The following is a 22180-nucleotide window of genomic DNA, read 5'->3' on the forward strand; positions in this document are numbered from 1 at the left end:
ATAGTGCATGAAAGAATTGATTCCAGCACTTTTCAAAATCGCGAAAATTTTCGCCAAAAACACAAAGGGGTTAGCCTTACTTTTTTTTTGGGCAAAAAACTTTTGGTCTCAGATTCGATTCAAATGACCCTTATCTGACTAATTGGACCCTCAGGAACTCAGAAAACGCAGCGAAAAGCGCGTGAGATCAACAGGAGAGAAATGGCGAGCCAAAAACCCCCTGCTGAAAAATGTCGAAAACGCAGGTTCTCGTTTTTTGGCTGTAACTTTCGCTGCGTTGATCGCAGCGTATTGGGACTGCGCCCAATCGATTTCTCTCGCAAAATTACGTCCGAATAGTGCATGAAAGAATTGATTCCAGCACTTTTCAAAATCGCGAAAATTTTCGCCAAAAACACAAAGGGGTTAGCCTTACTTTTTTTTTGGGCAAAAAACTTTCGGTCTCAGATTCGATTTAAATGACCCTTATCTGACTAATTGGACCCTTGGGAACTCAGAAAACGCAGCAAAAAGCGCGTGAGATCAACAGCAGAGAAATGGCGAGCCAAAAACCCCCTGCTGAAAAATGTCGAAAACACAGGTTCTCGTTTTTTGGCTGTAACTTTCGCTGCGTTGATCGCAGCGTATTGGGACTGCGCCCAATCGATTTCTCTCGCAAAATTACGTCCGAATAGTGCATGAAAGAATTGATTCCAGCACTTTTCAAAATCGCGAAAATTTTCGCCAAAAACACAAAGGGGTTAGCCTTACTTTTTTTTTGGGCAAAAAACTTTTGGTCTCAGATTCGATTTAAATGACCCTTATCTGACTAATTGGACCCTTGGGAACTCAGAAAACGCAGCAAAAAGCGCGTGAGATCAACAGCAGAGAAATGGCGAGCCAAAAACCCCCTGCTGAAAAATGTCGAAAACACAGGTTCTCGTTTTTTGGCTGTAACTTTCGCTGCGTTGATCGCAGCGTATTGGGACTGCGCCCAATCGATTTCTCTCGCAAAATTACGTCCGAATAGTGCATGAAAGAATTGATTCCAGCACTTTTCAAAATCGGGAAAATTTTCGCCAAAAACACAAAGGGGTTAGCCTTACTTTTTTTTTGGGCAAAAAACTTTTGGTCTCAGATTCGATTTAAATGACCCTTATCTGACTAATTGGACCCTCAGGAACTCAGAAAACGCAGCGAAAAGCGCGTGAGATCAACAGGAGAGAAATGGCGAGCCAAAAACCCCCTGCTGAAAAATGTCGAAAACACAGGTTCTCGTTTTTTGGCTGTAACTTTCGCTGCGTTGATCGCAGCGTATTGGGACTGCGCCCAATCGATTTCTCTCGCAAAATTACGTCCGAATAGTGCCTGAAAGAATTGATTCCAGCACTTTTCAAAATCGCGAAAATTTTCGCCAAAAACACAAAGGGGTTAGCCTTACTTTTTTTTTGGGCAAAAAACTTTTGGTCTCAGATTCGATTTAAATGACCCTTATCTGACTAATTGGACCCTTGGGAACTCAGAAAACGCAGCAAAAAGCGCGTGAGATCAACAGCAGAGAAATGGCGAGCCAAAAACCCCCTGCTGAAAAATGTCGAAAACACAGGTTCTCGTTTTTTGGCTGTAACTTTCGCTGCGTTGATCGCAGCGTATTGGGACTGCGCCCAATCGATTTCTCTCGCAAAATTACGTCCGAATAGTGCATGAAAGAATTGATTCCAGCACTTTTCAAAATCGGGAAAATTTTCGCCAAAAACACAAAGGGGTTAGCCTTACTTTTTTTTTGGGCAAAAAACTTTTGGTCTCAGATTCGATTTAAATGACCCTTATCTGACTAATTGGACCCTCAGGAACTCAGAAAACGCAGCGAAAAGCGCGTGAGATCAACAGGAGAGAAATGGCGAGCCAAAAACCCCCTGCTGAAAAATGTCGAAAACACAGGTTCTCGTTTTTTGGCTGTAACTTTCGCTGCGTTGATCGCAGCGTATTGGGACTGCGCCCAATCGATTTCTCTCGCAAAATTACGTCCGAATAGTGCATGAAAGAATTGATTCCAGCACTTTTCAAAATCGCGAAAATTTTCGCCAAAAACACAAAGGGGTTAGCCTTACTTTTTTTTTGGGCAAAAAACTTTTGGTCTCAGATTCGATTTAAATGACCCTTATCTGACTAATTGGACCCTTGGGAACTCAGAAAACGCAGCAAAAAGCGCGTGAGATCAACAGCAGAGAAATGGCGAGCCAAAAACCCCCTGCTGAAAAATGTCGAAAACACAGGTTCTCGTTTTTTGGCTGTCACTTTCGCTGCGTTGATCGCAGCGTATTGGGACTGCGCCCAATCGATTTCTCTCGCAAAATTACGTCCGAATAGTGCATGAAAGAATTGATTCCAGCACTTTTCAAAATCGGGAAAATTTTCGCCAAAAACACAAAGGGGTTAGCCTTACTTTTTTTTTGGGCAAAAAACTTTTGGTCTCAGATTCGATTTAAATGACCCTCATCTGACTAATTGGACCCTCAGGAACTCAGAAAACGCAGCGAAAAGCGCTTGAGATCAACAGGAGAGAAATGGCGAGCCAAAAACCCCCTGCTGAAAAATGTCGAAAACACAGGTTCTCGTTTTTTGGCTGTAACTTTCGCTGCGTTGATCGCAGCGTATTGGGACTGCGCCCAATCGATTTCTCCCGCAAAATTACGTCCGAATAGTGCATGAAAGAATTGATTCCAGCACTTTTCAAAATCGCGAAAATTTTCGCCAAAAACACAAAGGGGTTAGCCTTACTTTTTTTTTGGGCAAAAAACTTTCGGTCTCAGATTCGATTTAAATGACCCTTATCTGACTAATTGGACCCTCAGGAACTCAGAAAACGCAGCGAAAAGCGCGTGAGATCAACAGGAGAGAAATGGCGAGCCAAAAACCCACTGCTGAAAAATGTCGAAAACACAGGTTCTCGTTTTTCGGCTGTAACTTTCGCTGCGTTGATCGCAGCGTATTGGGACTGCGCCCAATCGATTTCTCTCGCAAAATTACGTTTGAATAGTGCATGAAAGAATTGATTCCAGCACTTTTCAAAATCGCGAAAATTTTCGCCAAAAACACAAAGGGGTTAGCCTTACTTTTTTTTTAGGCAAAAAACTTTTGGTCTCAGATTCGATTCAAATGACCCTTATCTGACTAATTGGACCCTCAGGAACTCAGAAAACGCAGCGAAAAGCGCGTGAGATCATCAGGAGAGAAATGGCGAGCCAAAAACCACCTGCTGAAAAATGTCGAAAACACAGGTTCTCGTTTTTTGGCTGTAACTTTCGCTGCGTTGATCGCAGCGTATTGGGACTGCGCCCAATCGATTTCTCTCGCAAAATTACGTCCGAATAGTGCATGAAAGAATTGATTCCAGCACTTTTCAAAATCGCGAAAATTTTCGCCAAAAACACAAAGGGGTTAGCCTTACTTTTTTTTTGGGCAAAAAACTTTTGGTCTCAGATTCGATTTAAATGACCCTTATCTGACTAATTGGACCCTCAGGAACTCAGAAAACGCAGCGAAAAGCGCGTGAGATCAACAGGAGAGAAATGGCGAGCCAAAAACCCCCTGCTGAAAAATGTCGAAAACACAGGTTCTCGTTTTTTGGCTGTAACTTTTGCTGCGTTGATCGCAGCGTATTGGGACTGCGCCCAATCGATTTCTCTCGCAAAATTACGTCCGAATAGTGCATGAAAGAATTGATTCCAGCACTTTTCAAAATCGGGAAAATTTTCGCCAAAAACACAAAGGGGTTAGCCTTACTTTTTTTTTGGGCAAAAAACTTTTGGTCTCAGATTCGATTTAAATGACCCTTATCTGACTAATTGGACCCTTGGGAACTCAGAAAACGCAGCAAAAAGCGCGTGAGATCAACAGCAGAGAAATGGCGAGCCAAAAACCCCCTGCTGAAAAATGTCGAAAACACAGGTTCTCGTTTTTTGGCTGTAACTTTCGCTGCGTTGATCGCAGCGTATTGGGACTGCGCCCAATCGATTTCTCTCGCAAAATTACGTCCGAATAGTGCATGAAAGAATTGATTTCAGCACTTCTCAAAATCGCGAAAATTTTCGCCAAAAACACAAAGGGGTTAGCCTTACTTTTTTTTTGGGCAAAAAACTTTTGGTCTCAGATCCGATTTAAATGACCCTTATCTGACTAATTGGACCCTCAGGAACTCAGAAAACGCAGCGAAAAGCGCGTGAGATCAACAGCAGAGAAATGGCGAGCCAAAAACCCCCTGCTGAAAAATGTCGAAAACACAGGTTCTCGTTTTTTGGCTGTAACTTTCGCTGCGTTGATCGCAGCGTATTGGGACTGCGCCCAATCGATTTCTCTCGCAAAATTACGTCCGAATAGTGCATGAAAGAATTGATTCGAGCACTTTTCAAAATCGCGAAAATTTTCGCCAAAAACACAAAGGGGTTAGCCTTACTTTTTTTTTGGGCAAAAAACTTTTGGTCTCAGATTCGATTTAAATGACCCTTATCTGACTAATTGGACCCTTGGGAACTCAGAAAACGCAGCGAAAAGCGCGTGAGATCAACAGCAGAGAAATGGCGAGCCAAAAACCCCCTGCTGAAAAATGTCGAAAACACGGGTTCTCGTTTTTTGGCTGTAACTTTCGCTGCGTTGATTGCAGCGTATTGGGACTGCGCCCAATCGATTTCTTTCGCAAAATTACGTCCGAATAGTGCATGAAAGAATTGATTCCAGCACTTTTCAAAATCGCGAAAATTTTCGCCAAAAACACAAAGGGGTTAGCCTTACTTTTTTTCTGGGCAAAAAACTTTTGGTCTCAGATTCGATTTAAATGACCCTTATCTGACTAATTGGACCCTTGGGAACTCAGAAAACGCAGCGAAAAGCGCGTGAGATCAACAGCAGAGAAATGGCGAGCCAAAAACCCCCTGCTGAAAAAGTCGAAAACACAGGTTCTCGTTTTTTGGCTGTAACTTTCGCTGCGTTGATCGCAGCGTATTGGGACTGCGCCCAATCGATTTCTCTCGCAAAATTACGTCCGAATAGTGCATGAAAGAATTGATTCGAGCACTTTTCAAAATCGCGAAAATTTTCGCCAAAAACACAAAGGGGTTAGCCTTACTTTTTTTTTGGGCAAAAAACTTTTGGTCTCAGATTCGATTTAAATGACCCTTATCTGACTAATTGGACCCTTGGGAACTCAGAAAACGCAGCGAAAAGCGCGTGAGATCAACAGCAGAGAAATGGCGAGCCAAAAACCCCCTGCTGAAAAATGTCGAAAACACGGGTTCTCGTTTTTTGGCTGTAACTTTCGCTGCGTTGATCGCAGCGTATTGGGACTGCGCCCAATCGATTTCTCTCGCAAAATTACGTCCGAATAGTGCATGAAAGAATTGATTCCAGCACTTTTCAAAATCGCGAAAATTTTCGCCAAAAACACAAAGGGGTTAGCCTTACTTTTTTTTTGGGCAAAAAACTTTTGGTTTCAGATTCGATTTAAATGACCCTTATCTGACTAATTGGACCCTTGGGAACTCAGAAAACGCAGCGAAAAGCGCGTGAGATCAACAGCAGAGAAATGGCGAGCCAAAAACCCCCTGCTGAAAAATGTCGAAAACACGGGTTCTCGTTTTTTGGCTGTAACTTTCGCTGCGTTGATCGCATCGTATTGGGACTGCGCCCAATCGATTTCTCTCGCAAAATTACGTCCGAATAGTGCATGAAAGAGGTAATTCCAGCACTCTTCAAAATCGCGAAAATTTTCACTAAAAATGCAAAGGGGTCAGCCTTATCATTGGATGAAGAATATAAAGACAGCTGCCCTAATGGGCTCTGATGTGACAACCAAAAATTGTTTCGTGAAATGTTTCAACGACAGTAAGTTGAGAAATCATAGCAAAACATCAGAGTTACCGATTTAGACACGATGCCGGCTGTATTCACCTTCCGAGTAACACAGGCTTTGTAATGGTTAAGCCCAATCCAGTACTTAGCCTTTGTGTACGTACCCATTTGCAGCGTCACCGACTTGTCGGCGGTACAAGAAATTAATAATGAGAATAAATATCTTCCGAAATTCGTAGTAAAACAGTGATTTTATTAAAGTATGGGTATACATAGATCATGAATTAAAAATAGATCAGATATAATAATGATGCACAGACCAAAAAGTATAAATGGACATGCGGTCCACGTACGACATTGATATATATAATTCATTTATGATTCATACGTGATGCATACTATAAATTGCATAATTGTCTACGAAACATACCAGATTATCTACAATAATCGGTTATAATATGACCAGAAAAGAATTGTTCATTTCGATATGGGATTCAATTCGACACATAGTCTATTTATTTCATCAAATTAATACTTAGAATTAGGAGTAGGAATAGGAGTGGGATTAGGAGTTGGAGTAAGATCTTAGTAGAAGTAGGAGTAAGATTGGAGTAGGAGTAAGAGTAGGATCAGGAGTAGAAATGGGAGTAGGATGAGTAGTGGGTGTAGGAGTAGGAGTAGAAGTAGGAGTATTGGAGAAGGGTAGGGGAGTGTAGGGTAGGGTCCTACTTCTATTCCTACTTCTGATCCTGCTCCTACTCCTACTCTACTCATACTTCTACTCCTACCCCTGATCCTACTACTACTTCTACTTTTACTCCGACTCCTGATCCTATTCCTGATCCTACTTCTACTCTTGATTCCACTCCCAATCCTGATTCTACTGCTACTTCTACTCCTACTCCTACTCCTACTTCTGATCCTACTCCTGATCCTTCTTCCACTCCATCAAATATTATAAAAATGTTACACAGTGCACAAGTCCTCGTCATCCTCGTCCTCATCCTCGTCTACCTCGATCATCTGCAACCACCGCCAACAACCTCGGGTTATATCTGGAATAGTAATAAATATTTTCAGTATAAGAACACATCAAAAATATTGTGCAAGGATTAATATAATTTTCTCATTGACACATTTTACCAAGATTATGAGAAAATTCTAAAACATTATAGAAATTTTATTAGCGCATTGATGGCTACTGAGTTTGTGCTTGCGCGAAAAATGAATTGAAATTATTTATTGTAAACATGACATGTTTGAAAAATTTGAAATACAATATAAATGCAATTGCCATTAAATATTATATAAATATTTTACTCACCGAGCACAAATTCTCGTCCTCCTCGTGCACCTTGTTTTCCTCGTCTTCCTCGTCCTCCTCCTCGTCCACCTCCGACTACCTCTAACCACCGCCAACCACCTCCAACAACCACCGATAACCACCTCGGGGTATACTATGAACAGTAATATATATAAGAACACTTCAAAAATATTCTGTATGGTTTAATATAATCAATTAATCAATTAATAATATAATAAATTGCATTAGCGCATAGATAGCTACTGAATTTGTGCTTGCGCAAAAAATGAATTGAAATAATTATTTGTAAACACAAGTTTAAAAAATTTTAAATGAAATATAATTACAATAGCCATTAAATATTATAAAAATGATATACTCACTGTGCAGAAATCCTCGTCCTCTTCGTCTTCTTTGTCTTCCGAGAGTCAAAATTCACCAGGTAGCGGACCCGGAGTGCAGGAACCACGGAGCGATTGTCCTGGAAATCAAGTTTCACCAGCTAGTCGACCTTGAGCACAGAAACTACGGTGCGCTTGTCCCTGAAGTCGAGTTTCACAAGGTCGTGAATTTTGGGTCCAGAAACTACGGAGCGTTTGTTTCTGAAGTCGAGTTTCACCAGGTAGCAGACCTGGAACGCAGAAACTACGGGGCACTTTTTCCGGAAGTCGAGTTCCACAAGGTAGCGGACCTGGAGCGCAGGAACCACGGAGCACTTGTCCCTGAAGTCGAGTTTCTCCAAGTAGCGGACCTGGAGCGTCGAAACTACGGAGCGCTTGTCCAGGAAGTCGAGTTGCACCAGAAAGCGGATCTAGAACGGGGTAGAGAACCCGGTACTCGAAATCCGCGGAGCGCGATTCTCATCCGTCCGCTCTACTGCGCGGTTGTTTCCAGACTGAGGAATTCGGCTAGCTGATTTTAGATCGATGACGTCAAGAGAAAAAAAATTTTGGGTGACGTCACTTTCTGAACATCCGAAAATCCGAACATCCCAACTCTGGTTTCGAACTTTACTACTAAGTATGATGTATGATGTATGATGTAGAATGATATGATATGATGGGTAATGATTTTAGTTTTTACATTTCAACAAAAGGGGCAAAAGGAAACGATGAAGAAGTAACGGCAAAAACTCAGAAATCGATATATCTGTTACCAATCACAGAACGGTCAATAAGAAGATATACGTAATGTAGATGAAAACACATACAGCGTCAAGACGGAATGATGTGGAGTTGTTGACCGGAACAATGGAATATGTCGTGAAACCACTAGAATATATTTTCAACAGGATCATAGAAAAATGGCAGCTTTCCAGAGCTGTTCAAAGAAAACATGGTAACAACAATGTACAAATTAGGAGAAACATCGGACATAATCAAGTGGAAGAGTGAAGTGGAACACGAACCAAACAGCAGCGAGACTATGGAAAACAATTTGTATTCTGATCAATATAAGATCGCTGGTCAGTCAAGATACGATGGGGAAAATATATTATGCGCTGGTACACTCCGTAAGCGAATATGGAATAACTACACGAGGAAATGCATACCGGAAGAGTTTAAGATCGTTAGAACAAATGCAGAAGCTGATACGAGAGATATGTAGCCCTTGAGAAATCAGGAGATCACTGAAATGTATGCTATTTGCCACCACAAGGATACCAGACGTACGACAGGTGTCCATAAAAAAACACGCTGGTACAACTTAAGAGAAATCGAGAACAAGTCGAGCAACGAAAGCACGAAAAACGACAACTATTGGATACAGGAAAGATAAAGTACTTACAACCGAGCTGTATAATAAAATACACACCATCGAAAGTAAAAATATGGTGAGGGTTTCAAAAACAAACGCATAAAAAGATGGATATTACAGCAGGGAAGAAATTACTACGATAAATTGAGCTAATATCTAGCAGAGATACAGTTGTGAGAATTAAATAAAATTAAAAGTAAAATCCATGACTTGCAACAATGTGAACGATTTTTGCGAAATATATAAGTCAAATGGAGGTCGTAATTTCACAAAGAGAAAAATTAACACACGAGACATTAGCGAGGTGGCATTATAGGTATATAACTGGAATACAAAAGGCAGTCTCTTAAAATGATATTTGTTCAACCTTTTTCAAACTACAGATGGTGCTTAAGGATTTTGATAAAAATAGAAAAATTAAGAAAATAAAATCTAGATTAACGGAAAAAACAACCACAGAAATTCCTAAAAAGGGTGGATGGATTTCCGTAGATGGAAAAATAGTCTTGGTTTAATCACAGATAATTGAATAAATATGCTTGTATTTTCAGAAATTATGTACATACACTGGATTGACGTAATTTTTTTCCTTGATACGATTGCAGAACTTGAATGACACGTTTGAGAAATTGAAAACAAAAACTGCAGACTTTCCTGAAGCTTAGTTTTTGCACAAAATTGAATCTAAATGATGAATTTTCTATTCATAGAGTAATTAATTTTGAAAATGACTTCGTAAAATGAGGAACTCGGCAGATCAGATATCAGCTAATTACTGTTATATACGAATGCAATCGTGCCGAGAAAAAAAACAATACTTTTGAATGTACTCGTATAACGTATTCAAGTGAGGAAGTGTAAGATCTAATGCTACAAGAGTAACTGCAGTGCATAAATTCCAGAGATCGCAATCGATACGACGTATGTCTAGGAAACGTTTAAAGATTTTGAAGTATACAATATATAATATATATATATGTATAGGTATATACAATCATCTATTTTCTTTTATTTTCTTAAGACATTCTATGATTTATCATATAATGATTTCATAATTAAGAAACTCATTTTCACACGTTAGGCATTCGGTTACTGGTTAGTAAGCTCAAGGAAAAGCACGAGAGATAATTTTACTGAATATAATTTAGTATTATATACAAATTTTTAGGAAAATTTCATTATAATGTATGATTGTATTATTGTTAATCTTGTCATTAATGTAATTATTATTATTATTATTATTATTAATAATACTACTACTAATTTTCGGGAAGTTTTTTTTTCTCTGAAAAACACAATACGTGACAAAAAAAAATAAAGTAATGGAAGCTGGACTTTTCATATCCTACAGATTACTATTTCCTGGCTGCATTCATCATCTAAAGTACGTAAAGTACAGCCAAGCCTGTGTTAACCGCGCATATAATATGAGAAACGATTGTGAATCATGATAGAGATTGGCACACACCTCGTGGCACTTTAATTTAACTTTGTCGTATATAATATATTCGTTTAATTCACCTAAGAAAATTGAGTCTAATTTTAAATATTTACCAAGCATAAGTTTCTAATGTTTTGTGGCAATTAGCTAAAAGAGATTGAGTAATCCAATACTCTCTACTTCATTAACTTGTTAATATTATGAGATTAGAGAAATTTCTCAACAATCTTAAGTGGATGATTAATTCATTTATAAATTTATATTCTAAAAAAGATTTTCATCATAAAATGTGCTGCTACTGCCATGTACGAAATTTTCTATATGTTACCATTTTACTATCGACTAGTCTTGTAAACGTATAACATTATATATTTTAATAATTTCGGTTAGCTCTAGAATAGAAAGTAGATAAAGGTGCACGCGTGAATCGAAGTCTTGTGGACGGATTTAAAATATAATCCAGTTTTAAAGCGAGATATTTTTTCGACCTTTTTTCTTTTTTATAAAACTACTTTCAATTGTCAGATCCCGTAGTGGTTGATCTATGTATAAGTAAAGGTTATACTTGTATATAACGATGAAAAGTTGTCGCTCAAACATCTATATGTATAGTTACACGTACTGTAAGTATGTATAATTCGATATATGGATGTCATAAGTAAACGTGCAAATCGGCAATGCATCTATACGTACACATATATTTGGGTATTTGTAAAATATAGAACATCTCAGATAAACAATAAACCTTCAAAAATACAAAAAGAAAAGTCTGACACTTTTCTGAGTTTTTTATTTTTTTATTTTCCGAGGATTTAAAAACAGTCCTTCATCAGTTTGTTTTAAATTTGCATAAGAAAAATTTGTATTTATTCTTCACAAAGATTGCATTAAAATTAAAAGATTTTCAACTGGAAGTTTTTCAGAGCTTAACGGAGTAAATTTTTTTATGGGATTTCATAAACGTGTCTGAGAGGCTGTGAAAATTCACTGACGCAGAAGCTCGTAATAACTGTTCCCACGGTTGAGTTATGCTATCGATGTACATACATTATAATACCTAAATCTTGAGAAAACATATCGGGTAGATTCAACCTATTTAGCTTTTGTTTTCTATGAGATTTAAGCAGAAAACGACAAAGCTATTGTGGCATCGATCTAAAGGAGATTTGTGCTCTTCAATGGATGATATGGAAATACTACATTTTCACTTGTTAAGCGAGAAAAATTATTAGTATGAAGTATCATGTGATTGTTTTTACTTCGTAGAAAATTTGCAACCGTTTTTAAAACAAGAAAAAAAATTGTTATTGATCACACAATGAAATATATTCAAACATTATCATGACGTTTGCTAAAACATGTCTATAACTTAAGACAATTCTTTTGAAATATTATTATTAACAATATTGTTATTTATAAATATAATCTTGCAGCTAATATGTGCATTTTACACAGTTGAGCGTTTACATATAATATAGTCGTATTACAATACGGTAGAAGGCTTTCTTCCGAAGAATTTACCATCTTAGATTTATTCACAATTAAATTTTTTCTAATTTGAACAAAATTATTACCATAATTTTTTCAATCATATACATTAAGTAATTATCGAAGAAATTTGCACAAGGTATAGTAATTTTATTTATCATACGTATGGCTTTAATTCTTCATAAATAATTCTAAGTTTTCAATTCAAATGTTTTTTCGTATTTTAATTCAATTCTTTTCTTTTTTCTCACTCAATTACCTACAAGAAAACCTGCATTTCGTAATAATTCGTTTACCTACTCTTTAGTATTAGTACATTCTACGTTTAAACAAATTTAAATCGTGGAAAGCAGATAAAAATCAGTTATGTTCAATTGTTAAATAGAAATGACACAATTCCATAGATAAACCTCGAACAATTGATTAATTCTTATATTTCCTTGTTATATTATCGGTTGTCGCGTTTCATTTCGTCACAATAATATGTATATCTACATGAATCTTAGCTCCATATGCAAAATTTATTCGTAGTAAAGTTACAGTATATGGCACCGAACGACATTGGCAATTGCCTGAAACTGATATACCTAAACGCGACCAAATCCTTTCACAAATTGATCAATTCCACGATATTAAATTACGGAAAAACAAATCCGCGTGACAGTTTTTTATTCACGCTATACCCTAATAACGCTTGACTTTAGGAAATAGCGCTGTACCGTCACGTGGATCATTGGATCGTTTCACTTCATACGCGACTTATCTCGTCGGTTTTTTCGCGCTAAATTCGCGAACTACGTCGGAGATTTTTTTCGGTGTTTCAGTACTTTCTTTTTTCTTCGTCTCTTCTCTTTCGGGACTAGGACTAGGCGAGCTGCTTGGCGATCTGGAGCTACTGCTCGAGTACTTTTCTCTTTCTTCTCTCTTTATGTCGACGAAGCTTTTCCGTACCTTCATCGGATCTCGTAGACGTTGCAGCTTCGTCTCCAGTTCGCTTGACTGCTCTTTCAGGACATTGTACTGGTTTAAATCCAAGCCAAGCTTGCGTGCTTTTTTGTGCAGGATCAACAAGTGCTGCCGATCACGTACGTCGGGTAGCAGATATTCCTGTGAAAAAAATTACGCTTCTGCTCACAATCGTAGAAAAGTCTATTTGAATTCACAGGAATATCTTCAATTCCATCAAATTTTTGCATTGCCATTAAATTGAAAGATATTTTTATTTGTTTGGAACTAATATAAATAAAGTCGAATATTGATTAATTTGACCACATTTTTGCTTTAGATCACGAACGAAGGGACTTCGTGAAAAATAGATGCATTGTGGTAATAAATAATGTTCATCTTTTAGCGTCGGTTGCATGCTGACGCAAATGTTCAGGATCACAGGTCTCTCAATGGTAAATCAGACTTCTCTTTCGATTTCGGGAAATTTCTTGGAGAGAACTTGAAAGTACCGATGAAACGAAACCAGACATTTCGAAATGCCTGGCTCGAGGACCTCGGCAGCTTACCTGCTTAGTGAGTACGTAGTAAGCGTAACAAGCCATTGCTGTGCCGTAAGTTACAAAATAAGTAACAGGCTCCATGATATCCCAGGAATACTCCCACCAGGTTAACCTGGCAAGGATACCGAATTGAACTGACATCAAACCGAGACCAGCCCACGTTAGGAGATTCGTGCGTCTAGATGCGGTGACTTCAAGTTCTAGTCGTTTCTATGAATTATTGGAAAATCGATATCAATCTGAGTTCGGAATATTGGTGGAAGAGGAAGAAAAAAAGAACATGTCTAATATGTAAATTGGCGATTTTGTTTTTAATGACAACTAACATCCTCCAACGGCTGCAACTGCATCTTGATGTCTTCGAGCTGAGTGAGGATCTGTTTCTCCTCTTGTAGTTGATGCTCGTCGACGTGAAGAGCCTCGTAAAGTTGTCCGACCAATACTCTGACGTCCGATATTCGTTGGGCTTCCTCCTGCAATCAGAATCGAAGACGAAACTAGATATTTGGCTGTCTTTTACTACGCATAAGACACGTTTTGACCGAAATAACGAATGCATCAAAAGTATCGCGTATAATCTATCTATTACGTGGTTTTTCGTCTTTAATCTCGTTTCATCGTTCTGGATTTTGCCGATGAGAAACTTCCCAGCAACAAAGAGGAATTTGTAGATTTTTTACGCTAAACGGTCAAACAGCAAACTCAAAGAATTAAAGATTATTTGAGCATCACTAGGCATTGCCACTGTGTGGTATTTCTACTTCTACTAAATGTAATTGCCCTTTTGCAGGGTGTGAAATCGTTAAACACAGAATGATTTTCGAGGTGATGAGTTAATTGTCGATATACCTACCATCGTGAGTCTCTCATGCTGAGGTGCGCTGACCGTGTAGATGTTGTCGTTGACGATGAGCTTGAAATCATCTTCCATTAAAGATTCTATCGAGTTTGCCGAAGCTATTCTAATTCCATCTGAAATAAGAATGACAATTGTTTTTCTTGGCCCGCGTTCAAATGATGCCTTTTGCACTTTGCTCTTGTCTGCGTTTTCCTGTTTCCTACATAGCCACAGGGCCTTGTACGTAGCTGACAATGAAGGATTGATTGATGGGGTGAATGAATAATTTGTTGCACCGATTGGTGAGCGTTACCTATCGTTGTGATCAAGGCTCGGTCAATTCCCTTATCCTCCTGCTTAAGCATATCCAAAAAATCCCCTACTGTATGTGTGATCGGCTTCAGGGTGAACATGCATTTCTCACGTCTAGACGGTAGGGGAACAGTGACTCGTGGTAATCCTCTGTTGTAAACAACGGAAACATCTGCAACAATTAAGATATGATTCGGGTTGGTACGTTATCAAAATAGCTTACAATGTTTCATTTCATACGTAAAAATCATAATTTTACGATTAGTTTTTATAAATCCCTTGTTAAATTTAATCTGAAAAACCTCCTAGTTGGCTCAATGTTCACGAATATCGTCAATTGGGTCTTTGAATCAAAACCGCAGTAATAATTCCATTCTGACGAACTAAAAAAATCACCAAACTTCCAGGTTTCAATCTGACGAAGTGAGTAAAAGTTTTTTTAAATTTACTCCGCAGAGTTGCATTGAGATGGATAAAACCTGATTGCAATTTAATTTTAGAAATTTTGCCAGATCATGCGTGCTACGCGATACGAAAAATCGTGAATCGAAGAAATTGATAAACGTATTTTACGTATAAAAAAACTGTAAATTAGGATCCATCGCACACGTATCCATACTGGTGTATAATTAATTAAGTTGCATACATATGATACGACGGGCGTCGTTTGTTGGCGTGATAAATTCATAATTGGCTGGTAAGTTAACCTGGTTTACCACAGAGCGGTTAGATATACCGAAGGTATTAGAGTGTGGAGAAACCTCGGCGATCACTGGGCGAAGAGGCAGAACTTCCAACTGTAGCGACTACACTAGGAATCGCGTTAAGCAGGACGGAACCGAACGCGAACTAACTGCTGCCTAGGCTTGTGGCAAAAGCAATTGTCTAAAGACTTATTAAATCTTTATGCTGATACCTGCAGTGTGCGCACGTGGGTGGACGTACATTCACTCCTGGTACACCTTACATGATCGAGAATTGACATTGCCTCACAGGAAAGAATGTCGCAAGTATGTACGTATCGTAAAGTAGCTGCAGTTCCGGACGGAGGGCAAACGTATTGAAATGCAACTATTGCAATGCAGGTTAGTTGTACAGTTGAGGGTTTTAATTTTATAACAATTTAAAATTTTTAGACATGCTGTGAAACCTTGCAAGTTGTTTGATCGTATTTGCTTACAAAATATCGCAACCATGCAAACATTAGGAAAGTTTGATAATTTTTTCGAAGCCTTTCTCTACTCGTTATTGAAGTTCATGGATCTCTAAATGTTTTGCACGTCTTTCGAATATAGTAAAACGGTACAATAACTTGCCTTGTTACTAAAAAAAATTTGGTGGAGACATAGTGATAGACAAAAATGTGAAGACGATTTCCGGTTAAAATATTATACGTAAACAATAGTTCTCGGCACGCTACAATATTTTATGAAAATAAAATCGGAACTCTATAATCATCCTGATGATTAATTCAACCGTCTAATCATCATACGTATCATGCCAGGTCCGATATCAATTTTATTGTTCAACTTCGCCAAAACTTGGAAACTGAACCGAACTTGTATCAATCTTGGAGACTTAGTAATGTGAGGTGTGACATTCTATTGATTTTATTTTATCGCAAGGACCTCCAGCCAGGTGGTTAATTATTGCATAATAAGTGTGATGCTGACTACGGGCGAATCGATTAGCGACGTACCGCGGTAACTAATTTCTAGTATGACTAAAAACACGCAAGCGTTTAGACGTAAACTCGTGAAACGCACTTTCCCGGATGTACAGAAAATTTTTCACAATCGTTTCCTTCGCCGGGTAGGTACACATATAGATAAAGACTGCACAGCCGGGCAGGGAAAGAGGGCGCCAAGTGGGTGTGTATAAAGTGTAATTGGGTATTGTGATGATGACTAGTCGATTTGGTCGCCTAGTTATAGATAATGGTCCTAATGAAACACCAACATATATCCAACAATCATACGCAGCAGTTGACTTGCTGAAAGAATGTGGAAGTGGCAAAATCTTCTCGAGCGGAAACATCGAGGAGCTTTCGGACGCCAGTCTTCGCCGAGATCTTGCTGAAACAATAACTTTTCACTGGTAATAGGTGCGTGTGATTGAAAAAAAAGATTGTTTTTCCTCTACCGCTGCAAAGTGAAAACCGGGAAAAAGTGCCGGTCCTGTTTACCGGTACCAATAATCGTAGTGTATTTTTTATGGGGTGTATCGCGCGATGCGGTCCTGATCATTGAGGTAGATCGTTCGGCAAGATTTTTATTTTCTTTCAATCCTCCCCTTTCTCAGTTTCTGTGAGTGTAACTGCACTACGATTTTTTTACTTTTATCTCGCTGGTTTAGGAGCATAATAAAAATAATCGTGATCACGCGATCGGTCAAACTGTGAAAGCTGTTGACCGTGAAAAAGAAGTTAGAATTTTTTCAATTGAATTTCACTTGCAATATACGCTGAAATGGAATTGGTTTGAAATGTATAATTCAGTAGTACAAGCTGAGTTGGTACGAAACGTTTAATTGAATATTTCTTGATTCGTTACATTCGGATGTGGGCGAATTAAACTGTGTAACACTCACGTTCATTCCATCTCCCTGTGGTTTCAATAATTGTGAGATTCTCATCATTTAAATTTAAATTCATAACCAATACTCATAAAAATCTATGAAGCTCTCTTCTGATTATTGAAAATATTTCGTGATGTTTAGTCTTTAGCTTTATAGCTTGGTTTTGAATTAACAACTAAAGTTTTCCTCAATCATCCATCAAGAGTTGAAATTAGTTGATAATAAATGTATCGAGGTTGTCTCTGGAGACCATCTGATATGGTTCCAATTTCAAATTGGCACTTTGGTGTTCAGTCTTTTTTTTGGAATCAAAACACTTGCTCCTACTTCCTATTATTCAGTAAATATTTACTTGATACAAAGTTCAGAAAAGCGTTCACCTTTCATAGTTTACCGTGTCAATTAGGTATCCTACCTTTTATACAAAGTATAATTATAGTATCACAATCAATTCCGGTGTCAACGATACGAGCCGAAGCAGAACCTCAAATTTCCGTAATGTCACAATGCAAACTGCAAAATCAATGAATTAATCCACTGTTTCAAATTATATAAGCGTTTTAGTGGAATTGTAATTTTAACCTGTTCTCACAGTCGCTAATCAAACTATTTAGTGGTCGAGGGGCATTGTTCCAATTAGTATTGTGGCATGCACACAAGTGGAATTTACGATCACTAACTATTCATGATTACAATCAGTTAATAATTGATTAAACGAGCGCGCTTCAATATCGGTAGTCGAGAGAACACGATGTCCTCAAAACTGATAATTTTGAAAAGCCATCAAATATTGGTAACACTAGAATTGACCAATTACCCAGTTGAGTCACACCTATATCATCATAATCACTAACTATATTTGGTTTCGAACAATTGGGTCAAAGCCAAAGGCCGACCCTTTCGAGAAAAAGTTCGCAAAAGAACGAATCGTCACATGCACGTAGCATATATCACTCGGGTCACATCGAATCCTAGTTGTTTTCGAGTCGTTTAATTTTCCTCCCGAGAGAAGCGACGTCACGGTGACATCTGTCGGTACAAAAGCGGACCTCACGACAGGTCGTGAACGAACGTAATAAATGTAGGCGCGCTTACGAATCGCTAGAAATAATTTACAATTTGTAAATTTTTGCAATCAAATTCTAAAGTTATGTTCCACCTGTTTTGAAGGATCTTGTGGTAGTCGTTCACAGCTGATTTCCAAATTTTTACTCCGGCCAACTTATATGCCCTTTTGTACTATGTTTCATAAAGCTGCTGATGCCAGGCGTCTGACCATGGGAGGCGTGCAGAGCGAACCTCACAGCTTAGGACATATAAACGTCGACCGAGATGCGTTGTGGGTACAGGAGAGACTCCGTCACAAGAATCGTCGGTAAGCTGGAGATCTGTTTGAGCGACGATTTCTCGTTACTCAAAAAATCGAGCCCTGGATTCGGATGAGTAAAAGACAGTAGAAAGAAATATGTTTTTAATATTTTATACATATCACGACAGCGGCCTACTTGTCAGGTAATCGTAAACTGCTAATTGCTAAATTACTATAACGGACATCCAAGTGCTTATTAGTGGTCATGGTCTAGTTGCATTACTTGATTTAACCGCCTGCACTTGGATTTCTGTGTGGCGTATGATGTTTCTCTGATACAAACCGGCGATAATACATCGCTCCTACTTGTTTGCCAGATAATTGTACAGGAATTAGGCTTGTTTTCAAGCAATCTACATTGTTAAAGTTTATATGAGTCCCCATGTACCGTAACAGTCACAACACGTTCATAAAAAGATCAAAGTGTTGAAATTTTCTCCAATTTCATACAGATTTTGTGTTTAATTTTGCGAAGCCCTTTTCCTCGAGATCAATTATCAACGTTCAATCAAAATAAAATGAGCAATTTCATTGGTGTTACAGGATCATTGAACACTTGCGCAATTATACTAACCAATCCCTCACATATAATTTATGACGCTGCCCGATTGCCCGATGTATTTACACAGGGTGGGTCTGGGACATGTTATTTCACCTGAATCAATATTGTTATAACTTAGTAACACGCGAGCGTAATTACACGTGCAATTGCGGTTTGAGCGTTTGTAAAGAGATTAATCAAGCAATTATTGGTATACAAGTAAAGCAGTTTGCGCTGATGTCGTACCTACATAAGCACACGCAACAATGATGTTTCGATCGCTTATCCGGCACCATTAACCAACTAAACACGGGGATGGACTATTTTCAGGTTAATTTCACAATTGAATTTGTTCGACATGTAGGCCAATAAAACGTTCCGGTGCTTCAACGCTGAGCATATTCAATGTGGCAATCGGTAATATATCAACTGAGCAAAACCTCTGGCTCGGCAAAGCAGGTGCCAGTTTGCATTCGAACTTGGCGATATCATAGCGCGCCAATTTTAAATTCGCGGCGTATATTTACAACATTTGCAGCTGCTACGAAGTTATCGACCGTGTTAAAAAGCCGGAGGGATAAGTTATAATACGCTAGGCGAATTTCGTTAACTGTTGGAATTCGTTTTTATCTTGCGCCAATTTACGAATCCATAATGTAACAGATTGCCGTGCAAAAACCACTGTTATTATCATGTAGCTACTCTCCGCACCAAGTCGCTGCCTAATCGGATTTAGGATACGTTGACAATGTGGATACAACAGAAATGAAATGCCGCGGGTACAAGGGCTTTAAATATATTAACGAGAACTTTCGACGAACGGCAAACAATGGTAGACGAAGTCGGTTGACACTTTCAAACAAAAAGCAACAAAAAAAAAAAAAGGGTTTGCTAGATAAAACAGTTAAATTTGATTTAAACTGTATAATTTCTTCATTGATAATTTCATCAAGAACTGTGAATTAATATCGAAAAAGTTCAATCGTTAAAATCGAGTTACGTATAATCTATAACAATTTCACTTACGGAGGTAGAAAAATTCTATCTCTGGGGGTAATTTGATGGAGAATTTTCATGCTGGAGACATCTGATTTTTTTAATGTAGCATTAAGTAACTGGTGTTTTAGTGAACCCAAAATCCACAGTTCACAATTACAATCGGGATCGAAAGGTGACTCCATCAATTCTACATGTTAAACTGGATTAGCTTCAACTGCAGTTTTCGAACGTTTTCCCCTTACTCTTATTGTTACAGACTGTACGTGTCATAAGTTCGTGAAGCAAGTTGAACGCCTGGAAACTTTCCGATAGAATAGAATGTAATTAGTTGTATAAATATTACTGTTGACATAGTAGGTATACAAAGTTCGGAGTGTCGAGTAGAATAAAAAATTCTAACGTAAAGCAGCATTCGAATACCTTTTCCATGGAGATTTACGTAATCCGTGAATGGTCCCTAATATTTCTTTGTACCTTATACAACTGTATCCATACGAAAGTGATAAGTACTACGCAGATGTATTGATCAACGGGTTATTGCAGTCACTCCGACACGTCGTATACATTTATTATGTTTAAAATTTTTTTCATCGACAAGCACATTGCACGATACAGACTGCGGATATAAATAACCCTTTATGTATGAAATGGGTAAGAATATGCACACACACAATATTTATACATATGCGTATATAATGTGAAATATTAAATTTCCCTTGTCACCGTTTGGGGCAGCTGCGCCTACTTGGCGAGAAGTATTAGACAGCTCAACATCAATTTCGTATCACGTCGGAAAAAGAGTTTACATAACAATTGAAAAAATTCTCGGGATAGGGAAATTCGCAACAGTAATAGGATTTCTGAAACGTATGCAATTAGATCAGCAGCAATCCCGATAATAAATTTATAAAATACTACAACTACAATAAATTGTATAGTAGGTGAATTACTAAGGAGTGATAATTAAACATCGACATGGTATGCGGTACAGCAATTAACTGTGAATCGGAAGTAGCAAAGATTTGAAAAATGCTGTAATGTATATAAAGTTTTCGTTATCACCTGGCTCCGCAATTTCTTCGAAATACTGTAAAAACCGAAGTATTCGATACGAACTGACAAATGGAAGATCGCGGAGCAAATATGTCGATAATTACAACTGACCATTGTACCGTGACCGGAATTCGTAGATGTTTCCAAAATTTCGTCGTTGTTCTATCTTCAGACAATGATTAACTAACTTCTCGGTCATATTTCGACCGCCGCATAGGCCGCAGATTACGCTAATACGATCATATCGCACCTTGTAATTCTCGAGCTCCGAGCTGTTTGTAATATTACATGAAAGTTGGGGAACAATTTGCAGCGTTCTCTTCTCTCGCCAATAGTAATCAGTGCCAGTTATACGACAGACCGTACATCGATGGAGGGGAAAGTTGGAGGACAGGAACGATGGTAGGGGTTGTCAGGGCAGCACCGGAACACACCGGATATCCGTTTCGAGCTCCAACATTCTACGAATTCACAGAGTGTTACTACAACACGAGGCAGCGGTGATCACACGCGTGCTACACGCGTGTAAAACACGTAGTACGCACACGAGGATAATTACAATCATACGTAGGGTCAATTACACACGTGTTTAGGCGTGTGCGTTTGGCTTCACGAAGAAAATGCATCTGTGACAGTAATTTCACGTCGCCCCTCGCGGGATAGAAAAAGAGAGAACCAGAGGATGGTATCTCGTTAAATGAGAGTCGGAAAATGCGACCGAGAATCCTGTTCCAGCTGACGATGAGTTTCAGTCAATGGTGAAACGGCACGTTGCCTGGAGATGCGTGATCGCGATGTTCTCAATAAAAATCGTCTACTGCCAAGTGACCATGGAATTTGCTGATCAAGCTGACGAAAGGTTGTCAATTATGTTCTTTTGCTACAAGTCTTATTACCCGCACGTCACTGCATGTATTTACATAATCGAATTGTTTTTATTTTCGATTTTTTGTTTTTTGAATTTTGACTCTGCTCCGAAGGACGGATCTGTATCTCAACCCTAAAACTTCGCGAGAGAGCTGAGAAGTTTTTCATTCAAAATACGCACGTTTTTACTTAAATTTTAGTATGTACGTATATACATTACAACATTCGATAAAAATATCAGTATCGATTACAGAGAATTCTATGTCAGATGTATCCAATTAGAGTTTGAATTCACTGTGA

At 38.5% G+C, this 22180-nt stretch overlaps 2 protein-coding genes and 1 long non-coding RNA gene across 4 annotated transcripts in view; 1 reads left to right on the plus strand and 2 right to left on the minus strand.

Moving 5' to 3' along the window:
* Positions 1–6096: 6096 nt before the first annotated feature.
* On the minus strand, positions 6097–8862 carry LOC138190550 (uncharacterized). The gene is made up of 3 exons (XR_011176584.1): positions 7513–8862; positions 7151–7283; positions 6097–6881 (listed from the first exon to the last, which is right to left on the minus strand). It is a non-coding gene; the product is annotated as an uncharacterized lncRNA (long non-coding RNA).
* Positions 8863–11010: 2148 nt separating this feature from the next.
* MCU (mitochondrial calcium uniporter) overlaps positions 11011–22180 on the minus strand; it is a 72413-nt gene continuing 61243 nt past the window's right edge. For both annotated transcript variants that reach the window (XM_046637370.2, XM_046637371.2), the window contains 5 exons: positions 14476–14646; positions 14178–14296; positions 13651–13797; positions 13331–13534; positions 11011–12923 (listed from right to left, as the gene is read on the minus strand). In XM_046637370.2, the coding sequence (XP_046493326.1) occupies positions 12576–12923; positions 13331–13534; positions 13651–13797; positions 14178–14296; positions 14476–14646 (989 nt within the window). In that variant the 3' untranslated portion in view covers positions 11011–12575. The remainder of the gene's footprint in view (positions 12924–13330; positions 13535–13650; positions 13798–14177; positions 14297–14475; positions 14647–22180) is intronic.
* The window catches only part of jv (javelin), a 28724-nt gene continuing 28327 nt past the window's right edge, over positions 21784–22180 (plus strand). The window contains exon 1 of the mRNA XM_069138249.1: positions 21784–21872. Coding sequence (XP_068994350.1) covers positions 21808–21872 — 65 coding nt within the window. The 5' untranslated portion in view covers positions 21784–21807. The remainder of the gene's footprint in view (positions 21873–22180) is intronic.

This window comes from Neodiprion pinetum, chromosome 1, assembly GCF_021155775.2.
Source record: "Neodiprion pinetum isolate iyNeoPine1 chromosome 1, iyNeoPine1.2, whole genome shotgun sequence".
Taxonomy (NCBI): Eukaryota; Metazoa; Arthropoda; class Insecta; order Hymenoptera; family Diprionidae; genus Neodiprion; species Neodiprion pinetum.